The sequence below is a fragment of the Prinia subflava genome, chromosome 13 (assembly GCF_021018805.1).
Source record: "Prinia subflava isolate CZ2003 ecotype Zambia chromosome 13, Cam_Psub_1.2, whole genome shotgun sequence".
In the NCBI taxonomy this organism is placed as follows: domain Eukaryota; kingdom Metazoa; phylum Chordata; class Aves; order Passeriformes; family Cisticolidae; genus Prinia; species Prinia subflava.
In genome coordinates this window covers 10776027-10793630 of record NC_086259.1, presented here as the reverse complement: position 1 = coordinate 10793630, position 17604 = coordinate 10776027, and the positions used below count along the sequence as shown (strand labels likewise).

The following is a 17604-nucleotide window of genomic DNA, read 5'->3' as shown; positions in this document are numbered from 1 at the left end:
GAATCTCACCTTTCAAGGGAATACTGAAGATGCAATGCTAGTTAATCAGAAATAATATTATAAACTGCTGCCATCTTTGGGAAGGCGAACATGCAATTCATGTACCTGTATCTAAGACTCTATTCTCTAGCCAAGGCTTAAAGAATCATTAGTGAAATTTATTTTTTTGAATCCCTCCAATTATTTCAATGAAACTTTTTTTTTTGTCCCTGGACAACATATGTGAAAACGTACAGATAAATGATACAACAGTGTCACCTACAGGCAAGCAAAACAGTCAAAAACCTGCTCCAATATTGCACCCTCTTACCTCTCAAATCCTTCTCCTCCCCTGCTTTCCCCTCCTCCAATCTCCCCCTCAATCCCTAATAATACACACCTGGATTTGGGGATTATCCATATCTCCAAGTAGAAAAAGAAGGGCAAATACCCAAAGTGCTTTCAGTCTGTCTAATATAAAACACTCAGATCTTTTATGCAGTGCACTATGCCTTACAATAAACACGCTGTGCAGCCAGCAAGTCACCCACACTGCAGTGGATACTTTCATTGCCTCACCTCTCCTGAGCACTTGCTCAAATTCACGTTAACTAGATGGATAAAAATATTTTTTATCTCTCAGGAAGACCAAATATTATTAAATACAAGAAAATAAAAATAAGAAAATGTTGGCTTGCCTAGAAACAACTGGCAAAAATTTGAAAGGTATTGTCCAAATTTGTACAATAAAACACCCTCCAGCATAATTTGACACTACATCTAACTCCAGCATATCATGGGCATAATTGATGGGTTCATTCAGCTTACCCTTGCAGAAAAACTAGAACACTCCCTTATTGGTAGCTCTTAGAATTCTCAGAACTCTCATTTTAGGACAGAATACTCTTTTCTCCTACTATTACTGCCCTCACTTTAGCACGCATTACACTTTTCTTGGCTTCTCCCACAAACTCTGCATTACTTAAGTAAGTTATAATAGGATTTTCTTCTATTATTATTACATATGCTTTAAGCACTATTCCCATTTGTGGCTGCTGTCATTTACCAACATAAGACAAATAATATAAAAACAATTTATGCTCTGTAACAGGTCCCCAAGATCTGTTTTTACAGAGCCTCTTAAGAAGAAATGCCAACTTCTCTTTTTAGTTATATTAAAACATCTGCATACTTCATAATTTAATAACTCCACAGCAATGATACATTAAGTATTAAGAATCCATACAAAATAAAAGGAACAAATAATAGTAGCCAAACCAAACTCTTCAAATGCCCAAAAGATTTCATTAGAAGTTAAAATAAGCAAGTAAATCAAATCCTGTTCTCTGGTTCATCTTATTTTCTCAGATTAGTTGATACATCTCCAAGCCATTCTTTGGCCTCTTTGTGGACTGCACTTCCCTCTCAACAATCCTGTTAAGATTGCCCAAAAGGAATTCATCCTTTCTCCCAGCACACGATTTTCTGCATGTGCTGCCACAACTTTACTGCAGGCAAACTGCAGAGCAATGCAGCAGCCTGATCCCCTTTTTCACCCAAAATAATCCATGGCATCCCCTGGCATTTCACCCCCTCACCAGCACGGCCTGGCGTGCTCAGAGCACTGACAGCACCTTGCAAAGTTTCAACATCCATTTGATTCTGGCTGCTCCAGAAGTGCCAGCAAGGGCCCCAGTGAGTGTCAGCTGCAGCAGTTGCTGTGTGATACCCACACCTGCCTAGCAGGGCTGCAGAACCATGCATTTTACACAGGCCATCAAACACAGACACCCAGTGAGAATCATCTTTGGCACCACCTACCCGAACCAGATTTAAACTGCTGACCTGAAAACAAAAGGCTTTGTATTTATTTACCAATCCCTGGAGCCATCAAGTTCTAGATATGTGGAAAAAGTGTAATAACACAAGGCTGACAGCCTTCAAGACTTAAGTCATGAACTTCTGTAAGCATCTGCTCACACTTATGACATGATCAGCACCATTTGGCTGGATAAACCCTTTAAGTTACCCTCTGTTTTTTGACCATTGGCAACGTATACAGATTATTTAACACACCTCCAAATTAAACATTTAATTCGGCTTTATGACAGGTAAAGTTGTGACAATAACGGCACTAAAATCATTCAAGTCCTGTTTGGATAAGGCTTCTATTTTTTTACAGAAGAGAGAATTCTGTCTTCAGACTCCTTTAACTTTAAATGTCCAGTTTTAGACAGTTTTAGTCCACAATAAGTTTGCCAGTAGTTTAATGGATGTTACATACCACGACATTAGCACATTTAGCTGAAGGCAAAGGAAAGAATAGATTGATACTGCAGAAGAAACAGACCTCAGTGGATAAAGTAAAATAAATCTATGATAATTTTTTATTCACTGGGCCACTCACACCTTATCCCTAGTTAGTAACACCAGGCTTTTATCTAATGTGGGCAGCTACAGAGCACAGTAAAACCCACTGAACTCTGCCAGCCTTTCTCCTTTTCCCCTGCCTCTGGTAGACACCAGTCTCTCCTACAGAAAGGATGACAGTGGATGCTAATGCCACTTTGTGGTTCAGCTGCCTGATGATGTGGCTAACACTTGGTCTCCACAGATTATACATTTGTCACCTCCCTGATCTAGTCAATCTCCAGTATCCTGCAGCCTGGAAATGCAATAATCTCCATTTCCAGCATTCAGGTCTCCCAATGGTAGCGAACAAATCACTGCCAAGCCACTGGAAAAACAACACTATCTATCTTTCTTGTACTGCAATTATGAAAGTTTACAGAAATAAGGAAATTTCACCCATGCTGACTTTAAAAGCTTGTCCAAATAAGACCAAATATAAAAATCATAACTGAATAATCTCTGATAGAGTGGAAAAATTTTTTCACATTTTTTGGAAGCTTTAATTGCATTATAAATAAGGACTAAATTTGTGTGATTTTCCAGTTTTGGAAGTGCCATTGAATTATTTGAAAAAACTCACCTAGCACAAGAAGAAAAAATCATGAAATCAAAAAAGAAAAATGTCAAACAAGTTTCATTTGGTAGTTGCTCAGATATAGGATGATGCATCTATAGATTTCAGAAGGGAACAATTAAAATTAAACTAAAATGATAAACACTCAGAGGAAACAATCCCTACGAAGTGCCTTAATGACAGAGTCTGACACAAAGAAGAGCTACACACAGAGACACAGAGCTGAAGTTCTGCAGCTTTTCTTAGCCTGCCCTATAATACCATTTGGCTTAGGTTGCTACACCAGGTAACTTTTCTGCACCATATTTCTGTGTATACAGTGACATCACAAGGTAAGAGGCAGGATTTTCTGTAAGAAGCCACAGCTTGTAAACGCAGTCTTTCCAAGGGTAAAGGGTCAAGACAGTTTCAAAGGAACAGCTAAACAGCAGCATTTAATCAAGCTGCATTTCCATTGTTCTGAAGAGTACTTGTACCTATTGATCCCAAGCTTGGCTGCTTCAAAGGCTCCTCCATACAAGGAACACAGGTGAAAGACAGAGGCAGTAAAACAGGGAGGGTCATGAGGAGCAAAAGAAATCTGGCAATAAGCAACTGCAGAAAAGTCAAAGGTCAATCAAGGCAGCTGATGTCTAAGCATAACTACAGCAGCAGACCTGACAACTTCATCGACGTTGCAGAGTTTTCTCCATTCATTTGAAAGCTGCAAGGTTGGTTCTCAGTCTGACTCAAAGCATCTTCTTGATCAAGTACAATATTCAGGATTACTCAGCCACAATTTACTTTCTGCACATTGTCTAAATGAATTTACATTTTGAAAACCAAGCTGGTGCTGAACATTTTCATTTTCTTCTTTTAAGGAGTAGTCACACACATACATCGAAAGTATGAATGTCAAAGAATCCAAATGTAATTTTCTCCTTTTCTCCCTGTGATTTCCAAAACAGTGAATCAAAATTTTGGGGTATGCTCATTGCTAGCTTACTGAGCTTACTGAGACCCATTGTCCAGAGTGGACAACTGTTATCAAAAACACAATGGAGATCATAAAATCGTATGTACTGAGATCCTTACTGATACCAGAAACATGGATACTGGATCCCACAACATGGAAAAAAAATCTGTCATTGTCATGTTACACAAAACAATCACAAGTTTTAAACAACACAAATACTTCCCCCCCACTCTGACAAACTTTGATACCTCTGCTTTGTAAAATCTTGGGAACTGGTGTAGCTCCTATTGTAGTATTTTCTGAAGAGTTCACATTATTTCATATACTTATCATCTTGCCAGCTCTGTGAGAGTTAAAAAAAAATTCAGTATTTTTCAACCAGTCTTTGAACTGGTATTATCACATTTCATTTGAAAACAGCATTCATGAGTTCCTGAAAATACACAAAGCCTGTGACAGAAAGGAAAAAAAAAAGCTCTGATTTTCCCAAACTCCCTGCTAACTTCTTAACCCATCAGCATTTCCTCAGGTACAGAGGAAATATGGTCCTTCTTTATATCAACACCACCTTCTCCTACTGGAGCTAAAAAGAGTAAAATCTGTCTCAATTACCTCCTTAATTACGATCTAAAATTCTAAGGTATAAGGAGGTTAGGAATAAGAAGAAAAAAAATGAACTTTTTCTTGAAAAGAGAAAATAAAATATATAAAATCTTCCACTTTGTATCATATTTAACATGCACACTATTTTAGGCTTCCACTCTAAGATCCTTCATTTTTCTTATTATAGAATTGAAGATTTTTCACACAGATTAGGACTCAATTTTCTCACTAGGTACTTACAATTTATATTCCTATATAAATATCAACATAAGAATCCAGATTTCATTGTTGACAGTTAAGACTACCTCTCCAGTATAAGTGTTCATTTTCACTAGAAAAAGAATGTATACCTTTAAATTGTTATGTCAAAACTGTGAGATCTAAAAAGGGGTTTGACAAAGGCAAAAAATGCTGAGGAATTATAGCTCACATCTGACTTGAAACCTGAAACTAACATGATTTGTCACAAGTAAGAGGTTCTTTCTTCCACTGCCATGCAAAAATGCAAGAATATAAAAATTCTAGAAATAGTGACCCAGTCCACAAAATATTATGGGTTATGGAATGACCCCATAAAAAGAGATTTTTGTTGTGTTATTTTAATGATGCAAGGTTATAAGTTATTGATTTTTACAAGATATAATCAATTAACACTTTTCTGCTGTTTATCTCATGAACCAGAAGAATTTTGTGTTTATTTGGTACAGATTATTTATTGAATTTTTTTTCTGTTTTCACTATGTCAATTTGTCATTAGATGATGATTTAGAGAAAAGTTAAGATTTCAGAATTTGGATAAGTAGCACAACTACAAAAATTCAACAATCATAAATAATTTTATCAAACCTTCCACTTCATTATGTCTTTCTCCAAAACTTTACATTTTTCAGTATTTCCCCTTAGAGAAATGGTACAATTTCAGTGAGGGAAATAGCAAAGTGGACAGCAGAGTCTTTGTTATAATAAAACCATTTTGGACTAATACCATTTTTCCATTTGAAAACCCCATACTTTAGTAATAGTTTAACTAACCATATTTTTTCCTAGCAGTCAATATTTTCAATGCAGTTAAACACTACCCTTTAAATTAATCTCTTGTTGATTTATTAACAACAAATTAGTTTGGTACTAAATGTATGTCTATGAAAAATACAACAAAAACCTACTAGCAATTAAATGCAGTATGTCATGCAAGCATTAAAGACAATGCTACTATAACATGATACAAGTTCTATTAGGAGAAATACAATTTTATTTAACTACACCCCAGCTCTCTCAGGCACTTACTGATCAGGAAAAGTGCAATATCCTCTCTTGAAATGCAAGTACTTTTTCTTTTTCCCCTGTTTCTTTGTGATATAACAACTTTTCTGGTTCCAGTTAAAAAGTAAAATAAAAAATGTCAATAACATCATCAACAGGGAAAAATACTAAGGCCTTTTTTAAAAATGAATCAGGTGCAGATATTGAACTGTACTTTCTCATCCTTTGTCTCACTTTTCAAATGATAATTTCTTCCACAGTCACCATTAAATCTTGATCTATTCCAGCTCTCTGTATGGGTCATTGATTCTAGATGTACCATGGTTATTTTTAAATGTTTCCCTTTCGTAGAGAAAAAGAGGGCTGTCTAGAGCCAGATGGGTAACTTCACACTTCATTTATCAAACCCAATGCATCAGACTCCACCCTCTCTTTCCCACTATTGCTGTTAAATTTCCATATAATTTGGTAACAATTTTCATTATCATACAGTGACCCTAAAAAGTCTATCCAGGTTTGCATGGTTAGTCCAAAATTCACAGCTGTTCCCTTCACCCTCTATTTGTTACAGTAGAATCTGAGGTTCCCCTCACTTTGTGAGCTGACCAGTGACCTTCTGTAGGCAGAGGTCAAGAAGGGGTCAGTTCAAAGGGCTAGAGCAGCTCTTTAACAGCTATAACAACCTGTCCATCAGGCACTATCACTCAGTATAAACAAATCTGGGCTTTGGAAACTCTGGACCATTTCTGTTAACACTCAGAGGACATTCACTGAGTCCTACCTCAAGTATTTTGGATCACTACCACTCAGAGAACAACTTGAATCCCTGGAAGACCTGCTCAGATACTTCAGATACTGATGACATCTTTGCATCACAAGTCTTTGAAATGGTGAGTGCAACACTAAGCACACTGCAGTGTGTTTTGGGCTGGGGAGCTGAAATAAAATCTTATGGAGTCATTTCACCTCATTAATATACAGAAACACTGGTACAACTCAAAGCAAGTAACACAAGAATATGCTTTAACTGAGTAGGTACATACCAGAACAGTTCATATGCCTTTCTCTGGGAAAGGCTAAATTTCCCAAAGTTCAGTCAGTTTGTGTTACTAGTTCCCAACATGTTTTTTTTTTTTTTATTTCAGGTGTTAATGATACAAATAAAACACAAGAAAGAACAGAATGACTACATAACTTTACAAAGACCAAGTGCAGAGTGAAGTTTTCTGCCAGCTGCCCTCTCTTCATTGACCTAAATTTCTTGAAGTTGTACTGTTCATAATCTGCTCTCTAATGCACAATGTAAGGTAATTAGAGTCATCTGTATTTAACTTCCACAGGAAAAAAATTCTATTATCTAATCTAGCTGATCCCCTGATAGCCTGTTGAAAGTAAAGTACTGTAACCTATTGCCTGCCCTTTGACAAGTGCTAATTATTTCCTGTCCAAGCACATTTTTCTCATGTAATTCCAAAGTACACAATAGGCTGATCTCTAAAACACGGGCAGCCCTGCTCGTACCACAGCAGACTCTTTCTAACTTTGAGCCCCGTGTGCTCCATGTGCCACAGCCAGGGTTTCACCCCAGACACCGAGCTGGGGCTCGGATGGAGCCACGTGAGGTTATGGTAACATCCTCCTTATGCAGATCAAATGGATGAGACTCCAGATAGGGCACCACGATGGGAAAAAACATCAAATGCAAAGAAAAAGGATTATGGATATTTAATACTCAAAGGACACTTTTCTTTAGAGCTTTCAAGGCACAATGCTCTTGAAATTTTCTTTCAGGTGTTTAGTTTTGAGAAGGCCTGCACTTCATCTGCTTGTGCCTCTCCCAGCCCCAGGAGCTGCAGCTTTGTTGTGTCAGAGGCTGGGCTGGAGACCCCAGAGCTCCCTGACAGCAGCCAGCAAGGCTGGGCACACTGAAACCCACAGGACTCCTGAATTCCTCATTACTGCCAGGGGTCTGATGGCTTTGTGTATTAGCAAATCACTGTTAGACAGAAATAACTCTAAAAAGGTATTTCACTCAGTAGAAGCTTTCTATTTTGTTTCACAACGAAGATGCACATGTCCCATAGAAAAGCTTTAAGTGATTTCCTCTGTTTCTAATATAGCTAAAACATTTGCATTATTTAGTAAGCATAGTGATGGAAGGCAAAAAAACAACAAAACAAACCCCCCAACCTCAACCAATCAAAACAAATTAAAAAAAAACCAACAACAAAACCCCGATAAAATCCTTTACATAGTCAAAGAAGAAAAACGTAAACCCAACATGATAATATGATAAATATTTTAGAGCCAGCTTACTCTGAAATCTTAAATGAGTAGCATACATTCCATACTCACTGGAACACAAACTTACAAAACACAACCTGTAATCTGTAAAATAGTCATGTGTAATTCTGCTCAACTTTCATCTGAAGTTTCTAAAATGTTTCAGCTTCATTTGCTGTAATTATTTGGAGCAGTAAAGATACCCAAGTGTCAGACCCAAAATCTACAGATAACATTTTAAACGCAATCTCAATCTTCAGGAATTACACCAGCAAAATGCAAGAGATCTCCCTTAACTTTAATTCCTGCAGGTAAAACAATCACGCCAGTTAAATGCTAAATTTGAATAACCAAAATCTGATTTAAAAATATTTTTGACTAAAAACTGTATTTAATTGTAAGCAAAGCACATCTCCATACACATTATTTAAGGTTTTAAATAAAAGCTGTATATTTGGAAGAAAAATTTCACAGACTGTTAGATATTTTATGTAATATCAAATAAGAAAACAATAAGAGATTACAAAATTAGTATAAACCTATAGCTTTTAGACATCGGTGTGAAAAAAGGTGACATCAACTCATTCAGCAGCCCAAGAGAAGGACAAGGTGGAACATGGTGGAAATCCTTTCATTCACCTGCTTCTGAACAAACCAGAAATCTGGTGTATCTGGTGCTTCAGAAATGCATTCAGCTACATTCCAGTAACACAAACCTTTCCAAATACAAAGATAAACAACTGTTAAACACTGTCAGCAGCATCTCCTGATGGGTGGCAGTGAGCTCTCTTCAAGAGCAGCAGAACAGTCCCAGGAGATGAGCTCCAGCAGGGCACACACACTGCCCACCTCACCCAACACCAGCAGGGCAGCGCAGGGAAAGGGGAGCAGCACGAGGGAAGCAGCCAAGGAGTGGAGTTTTGGCAGAGCATCCCAGCCAAGAGCATGGCTCACACTGTCAGCAGTGTGTGGAAACCTGGGGCCACTTAGGTGGCACCACTCCTCTGATCTGAGTGCTGCCCACCAAGCTGTTATCAGTAGGCTGCACTGTGAGTAAGGGGGCAGTCTACCCCACAGAAACCTGGACTATCCCATTCAAGGAATTCCTAGTAGAACAGTGAAAATTTAGTCACTTTTACCCACTCAAGGAGATTTATAGGAGTATTTCTCACCTTGCTGTCCATTCTTTACGCAGCTTCTGTCTCTCCTTAAGAAGGAGCAGGAAGCAGCTGATGGTCTCATTCCTTTGTTCCTCAATTTGTTGCTCTTTTCTAACTTCAGAGAGGACCAGACTTGTCTTAAAAGGAGGAAACACATAAAAATTATAATCTAGAAATAGGAAACAATGTGTAAAATTAATAAAAAGCCCATAAGCAAATAAGGACAGTAAATCAATAGCTTTTTTTATTACAGTTCCACTGCTGACAAATCAATACAGTAAATGATGGTTAGAAATGGCCACCATATATTTGGTATTTAATCAATATACATGGCACATAAGGTAAACCTTAAAATCTCATTGCCTGAAGTAGCACACTAAGACATTGTGCATTCTAGCCCACATTTTCTTGAGGCATAGTGATTTTCTAAATATTATCTTGTATCAAATAATATCAGAAGTATTCTGATAGGGTTTTGGGTTTTTTCCACAAGAAACAATAACATGCAGATTATACACTTTTTAAAGTATGTAAAGTAGGAGTAGCATTGTTACTGCTATGGTTGTTCCAAGAGAGAAGCATGACAGGCTTCACAGAGACAGAAAATAACTTTATTACACCAACATCACACGCAAAGAACGAAAAGCATCTTTCTCCCCACCTCCCAGCTCTATCAATTGGCCTACCAAAAGGCATTACCCCATCATATGGGACTTAAACATCAAAAAGAACATTTTCTTGTAAAAACCCCAAATGTTCAAAACTCTGTCCATACAGACCACATTCTTGACCCTGCTTTGACATTACAAAGCAAACAAAAAGCCAGAGAGTGTTTTCAGATAAGGATTCCCTGACATGGGTTTCCCTTGCAGTGACCTACAACATCTTTTCCACAAGCTCTAATATCCGCCACCTTCAACAGTCCTGACCTTAGAGCCTCACTTCCAGCAGCTGCACAGTTTAAAGCAGCATTTGAGAGAGGACTCCAGCAAGTGAAACACACTCACATGAGCTGGTGTACATTCTTCAATGGTGCAAATTAACACCCCTTGTCATTCACAATAAATATACCTGCTAAGGCTTTAATTTTTGTATTTATTATGTACAAGTCTTGACAGAGCACTACACCCAGAGGTTACCTCTGTGTTATAGGATGACCAGACTGTAGCCATACAGCTAGGCCACAGTCCACCAAGACTTCCCTTTCAGAACGTTTGGATGGCCATTTTATTCACAGAGGGACAGGAAAATCCACTGGTGATGGTGAGATGTCTGCTTCTCAGGAAAGTCACAAGTTTAATGATGTCATGCCTCACAAAGGGAAAAGTAGTTATTTGCTGCAACAAACATCAAAATCCCCTAAATAAATGATTCAGAAAGTGCAGAGCATGGAGAACTGGGAGTGGCTAAAGCATTTTCAGTTACAATCTGATGAAAATATGCTGTTAATAGAGCATATTATCATTCAGAGATGGGTGATCACTTCTCCAAGCCTTAACAATCACATTGTATGTGATACGGTATGAATTCTGTTGACCTGGTCAAATTGCAAGTTTGGTCCTGAGTTTCATTAAGTGAAGTCCCCTCCATCTACAGAAACATCCTAATTCCGGAAACTTGAAAATGATTTATTTTTTACTGAGAGAACAATTATATTGCTCCAGCCTTCTGTTAACACCTTTCATTTATGTGGTGATGTACATGGCTCAAGTCAAACGCATAGTTTGACACTGACATCATAAACGCTTCTTTATTGAGCCCTGTGAGTACAGTCACAGCTACCTGGAGGGTGAAATAGTATTATTAAGCAACATACAACAACAATACATAGCAATTTAACTGATTTACTTGTTTTCTAAGAGTGCTGAAAGGGCAGTAAGGTCACCTGGAATGCCAGTGCAGGGCTTGATGGGTAGCTTTTATGGAGACATTTCTTAATAACTTGCTATTCTTATAATCCCAATAAAAATCTCGAATTGTAACAAATAAAGCAGCATTCTGGGTAAAATCATATTATAAAGCATGTTCCTTTGGAAGTTGTTTTTTCCATGTAACTTGTTTTGGGATTTATTTTTAACAAGGGGATTCGATATATACCTTGAATGATAAAGGTCAAGGGTTCAAGAAACTCGGTCAAAGATGTTATCAGCTGGGAAAACCATTTCCTCACATCAACACTGATAAAAATCCATCAGAAACCTGGCTGATACCACCCCTGCTTAAAGTGCAGGAGTGACCTTCTTTTGAACATCACTATAGCTGCACATCCCATCAAAGAAAATCTGATCTTGTGTCTCAATTCTTTTAATGACAGATAATTGCCTGCAGAGGCCCCCTTTGCCCAATGCTGAGTGAAGCCTTCACAGTTCTGAACTGGACTCAGCACTGACTCACTTGGGAGTGCAGGACAGTAGAATAAATAAACAATGCAACCAGCCCTACAGCCTGTCTTATCTCATCCTTGTGTTCACAGGGATTCTTGAGGGTGGTAATGTTTACAAACTGGTGAAACTTTCTTTCTCCTGCTTCCTGAGCTGGCAAAAACATATCCTGGACAACCTGAGCAAGGAGGTTACACAAACTGCTTATCACTTGTGGGAAGGAACTCCCTGTCTCATTGGCCAGCACACCTCTTTAATAAGCAGGACTGCTGGTATTTTCAGTAAATCTTACCCAATTCTCCCTACAGATCTATTAGTGTATTTGGGCTTTCCCTGTAAAACCCAAATGGCACAAAGTATTAAAAACAAACACACAACTCACCTCTCAAAAAGCCCAAAGTTATGCACACACACACACGTGTGTATGTATGTATATATGTATGTACACATGTATCAGGAGCAAATCCAGCCTTCTATGTTAAATGTAGTATTTAGGAAACTGAACTCTTTGCCTTCCTTCTGGTCCAGCAGCAGAACTAAATTTAGGCATAAATTTAGGCAAGAGCCATCAGAGCATCTTCTCTCATTAAGTAAGAAAGAAAGGTTCTAAGATTAGATTCCAAGAGACCAACGCCCTGTTTCTCTCCTTACCACCAACAAAACACATCAGTGACACAGAACCAAACAGAAATTGTTAATCACGTCTTTCTATTCACCCAGGATATACACACAAAATTAGATACCTAACAAAGCTAATTTAGGTATTGTAACAGGATTACAGTAATATTTTTTCCTTAGATAGAAAAATCAGAAGAAACTCTGTTTTAACATCCATAGGCCACTACCCTGCTGAACTGCGTGTCCAGGGTGAATATCACACATGCCTACAAACAACCAAAGAAAAACCAACATCTAAACACTCCAAACCCCACACTGGTACATTTTCAATCTTACAAAGCTAGATTTTTTCCTCCCTTCAACACAGACCTCATGAGGAGTCAGACATAAGGTTAGCAACACTGTATAACTGGAGACATGAAGCTTAGTGTTCTGTCAAACAAATTAGCCTTCAGTCTGAAATAAAGTGGCACTTGGGACAGTTTGCCTCTTGGTCCTACTTTATTGGGTCAAAAAATCAGATTTTTCACTCTAAGTTAAGATTTAATTTACCCACCACCAGTTTAAATAGGATAAGCTTCTGAATCTTTACCAACCACTTCTACTTGAACGTAGCAGTCATCTCTAAAAAAATCAATAACTAATACAGAAAGGAAAAACAAAGTGTAAAATCTGTAAGCAGGGCTAAAATGTTATTGTGTATTTTCCCTGTTATTTTTGTCATTTTATTTGCTTTCAGTGAAAGAAGCATTCTGATGAAATTCTATGAAACTAGAACATGGTCGGTCCCTTTCAGAGGGGAGGGAAAAAGAACCTGTAATCTATTAAGCCACGTTAAATTAACATGTTGTAATTCTTCCATGATAAAAATAGCTAATAATGGATTACAAAACCCTGCTCATTTCTTCTTTACCTTTAAAATTTCTACTTAAAATACCAGCAAATGCACCCATTTTCATAGATACAATGGAAACAGCCAGCATGGTTTAAGTTACCACCCGGTAATTTGGGCACATTAAACCCAATTCTCTGCCTTTTGTTTATTAATCCACTATGCCAGATATCACAGTTTCACTCAGCAACCCTCATGTTCTGGATGATATTGAAAAATGAGTCATGTTTGTCAAAGAAAGTTAAAAAAAAAAAAAAAAAAAGGTAAGGAGGAGAAAAAGTGTTGTTTATAGAAGCCAGCTGCTCCGGCTCCGGCGCCAGCAGCTCCTCATCCTGCTATTTTACACTCGCAACCCCCACTGCCCCCACTGGCACAGGTACAACTAAATGTTGACTTCAATGCTTCAGAGAGCACTCAACTGATTCTGTACATGATTAATTGCCAAAGACATGGCTGACCATATGGAACAGAGAAAGCATCAAGTAATTCATACTTCTGTATATGATCATTTGGCCCCTGTTGTTTTAATGTACAGGAAAGAGCTAGTATAGCACAGACCTGGTGTCTTGCCCTTGACAGCCCATTAAGAAATCTCAAAGCACCTAGTTGAAGTTATGCTGTTGGCTTTTCAATAGCAGCCTAATAAAACAGAAGCAAAGCTTTCCAACTAGTCTTAAATCTTTCACATACAGTACATTAACCACTGCTGCTAAAACAACTGGTTTCTTATGATAGGAAATGGGATTTGATTTCTAGCCTCTGCATACTTACTGAAAGCCTTTTTCTGACCTTTGGAGGGTTTACAAAATCATTGTTCGTTTTTCCTGCCATTTTCCCGGTTTCTTGCCACGGTGATCCTAATAGATTTGTTTAAGGTTCAGTACATTCTACTCTTACTAGCTGTTATATGCAAACTGTGCAATGGAGGTAGGCTCATGGGAACTGAAAGGAAAGAAATTATTATTAACTATTTTCTTTCTGAGATTCAGAGAAGTCACTGCAACATCTAAAACATAATTTATGTTTAAGGAGCCTATAAAACAAAACAAAAAATTCCTCAAAAGAAGCAATATACTAGCATGTGCTTTCTTTTATCAGACTGGAGACAAATCATCAAATTTCATTTGAGAAGGAAGGAAAATTTATTTTGAAGCTGTAGTATTCTTAAGGATTTCTGACACAGACCTCAAGAAAAGAAAAAGGTGCAGACCTGGAATATATGTCAGTATCATTAACTGTTTTATATTAGTTTTATCTACCGTTAACATCTTTTCAGTCATACGCAGTCAAAGAAAAACATTTAAATAATGTTTCCCTGTCAAAGCTCTTAAGATGACAGTGCTAAAAAGTTAATCCCCATCCCCACAGATCTTCTGGCAGTTTTGACGTACGTTGGCAGGGATGCATTTGCTGGCACCTTCCAAAAGAAAATATTTACATGGAGTTTTCCTGTCTGAGAATTTTCTAGTGGAGTAAATGATCTTCATGGTCTCAAGGGCCTTATATGGCACATTCTAATCATTGGACATTTATCAGTGGTAATTTCTGAGGCTGAGAATTCAGATAACACTATTAATACTCCAACAAAACACATGAATAATCTGCAAGCCAACATAAAACTCCATAACTGTTCTGATTATTGATTGAGAATTTTCAACATAAAATCAGGGGGTTTAAGACAAACATGACGTCTGTTTTTAAATAAAATACAAAGAACAGAGAATTTCACAAAAGAAATGTCATTTCCGTAGCATAAAAGGAACGGAAACTCAAGTTGCTGGTGTGAAACCATCACCACAAAGATTATACATTCTCCCCTACCATTATATTCAATGGTGCACATCAAAACTAAACATGTACATAACCCAATTATAGAGCAGAATGCTTAAAGTCAGACATATGCTCAAGCTCTATATACAAGTCTACAGGCATTAAAATGTAGGCAGCCCTGCCTCGCTTTGAGGTATTCACTGCTGACAACAAAGGATGAATACCTGACTTGATAGATGAGTAGTTTGACCTAGAAAAACCTACAGCGAGTAGATCACTTCGACATTTCCAAAGAAACTGTAGGTCTTGTCTGCACTAGAAAGTTGTTCCATTTATCTATACCTGCGGAGCTAAAGTAGTACGTTTTCTTGCTATATGAGTTTAAAAGGCATAAATTAAACCAGGTTGAGCTTATTTGGAAATAAGCATTAATTTTATGCCTATATAAGAATATTTATACCTGGGTCTTGAACCATATATTTAGGAAAAAGAAATTCAAACAAAAGTAGTGCCCAAGTAATTTTTGGTTACTCTAGCATGCCACAACTGAATAAATTTCCAATTGAGAAAAATAATTCTTTTTAACTGGATGATTTTAGCAGTTATGATAAGTCTCTCTAAGATTTTCAATATGTTAGTTACAACTAAAAAATGTAAGAAGATCAACACTTTCAAAATATTTTTGCTGCACAGTTTGGCAATGTTCTAAAGGTGAAGTTTAACCCACTTCATCATGAAAGAGCAACCAAACTACTTAAGATTTTTGCAATAAGAGTGGCTTGGCATCTTCAGATGTATGGGTGACTGAAAGGTTACCCTTCAGCCACATTCTCCCAGAGCACGGCCCCTCCACCTCTGAATCATCAATAGCACAAAAACAGAGGCAGGCCTAGCATGCATAGTGGATTATATGAAGTGTAAAACATTGCAGGGAAAAAGCTTTTGAAAGAAGTCAGGAAAAAGAAATCACGCTTGCAAGAAGATCCAGCTGACAGGCCAGTCCCTAACAAGTGAATATGTTTGAAAACATTGTGAATGCAAGAAAAGAACACGCCTTTTGTTTCCAAACCTACAGTGTGTCCTTACCCCAACTGTTGCCTGCATGGCTGAACATATGTTTTCTGAACAAGAACTGAAGCAGAAAGTGTTCTTTGTTATAATTCACTCCTTTGTATACACCTCCCTTTTTCCATTTTGGTCACATGCAAACAGTAGTTAGGCTGAACACTTAAGTTCTAAGGACTGCACAGCAGTGTATGCTTCAGTGATTATCTACTATTGCTGAAATCAGTTGAGCTCAGATGCACTACAAGACTCACTTGGCTAATCTGCACTCTGGACAGCTTAGATTTTGCAGTGCTGAATCACGCTGAGTACAACCTGCACATGCTCACTCAGCCAGCAGGCTGAATTTCCATCAGCAACAATTACGTGCAGTTCTAATAAGCACTGAGGAATTATACAACAAATCATTTTAAGCATTCAAAAGAACTCGAAAGAGTACCCTGTAATTTTCTTAGCATCTCAAAATTAACATCATCAACTATTATGAATAATTAAGGATGGAGGAGAGAGGAGAGGAAAAAATTATGGGCTTCAAAGCCAGAAGTAGGTAATACTATCTCACAGACACTGAAATGAACTGCAGTTCAAATTAAATACTCATATAATTTTACTGATTCTAATGAAATAATTCGAGACATGAGGCATTGCTTTGACTCATCCTAATTTATATTGAAGCCCTAATACTCTAAGCTACATACAAGCTTTTCTTAAAATATTTATAGATGCAAACTTGTACCAAAATCTCTGAACTAAATCTCTGCTCTTTGTAGCACTCAAGACGCAAACTGGAACCTCTAAAGGTAACAGTAATAGCAACCAAAAAAAAAAAAAAGTTAAACATGCACAAGCTACGAAGAAAAATGGAAAACTGTGAATGTTATATTCTGAATTCATGATTACATTTTTATTTTTTACTATTTTTTAGTGTTTAATTACATGTCACGTTACCAATTTTCTTGAACAGCACATGTCAGTATCTATTTAGTATGGAAAAGCCTAGAATATCAGCATTTTTCTCCTATCACTGAAGCCACTACCTGTTGCCATCGAGCTACTTACTGCCTTAGTCACAACATTTTTAACACACTGTCTAGTAAAATATAGTTGTGCAGAAATTTGAAGTGTATTTCCAGTGTCATTAGTTTTGCTGAAGTAATTTAAAACAGAAAGCCAAGTTACAGAATGGGTTAAACACTGCAGAATGAAGAAGCTGCAAGCCACAATCAAATGAAACAGCAAGCCACATGTCCAGAAGTGCCTGTGGGCATGCTTTGTCTAAGACACATGCCATAGCAGAATAGCAATTTAGTACATATGCAAGATAACCACATACAGCTGAATCATATCTTCAAATGACATAAGGGGTTCAATGCCTTTATCATCCTCACAGCACTAACGGCACCAGGTCTGTGGAGATCCCTGTGAGAATGGGATTCTCACCATGTTTTTTCAAAAATGAAGTTTTGTCATACTTGGATCAAGTAACAACTTCATTCCTCCAGTGACACCATGGCACACTGTTGTGAAGATTTAAAATTCATAATCATTTAAGTGCAGTAGTGATACCAGCTGTCATGGCAAAACAGACAGAAAGAGAACTGAGAGCACACTGCTGGGAAGAAGATAGGAAATAAAACCAAAACAGCCTG

The 17604-nt window shown here is 37.6% G+C and overlaps 1 protein-coding gene across 1 annotated transcript in view; it reads right to left on the bottom strand.

Annotated features, from left to right (window-relative positions):
* FTO (FTO alpha-ketoglutarate dependent dioxygenase) overlaps nucleotides 1-17604 on the bottom strand; it is a 219907-nt gene that overhangs the window by 115444 nt on the left and 86859 nt on the right. Inside the window, exon 8 of the mRNA XM_063411035.1 lies at nucleotides 9242-9366. Coding sequence (XP_063267105.1) covers nucleotides 9242-9366 — 125 coding nt within the window. The remainder of the gene's footprint in view (nucleotides 1-9241; nucleotides 9367-17604) is intronic.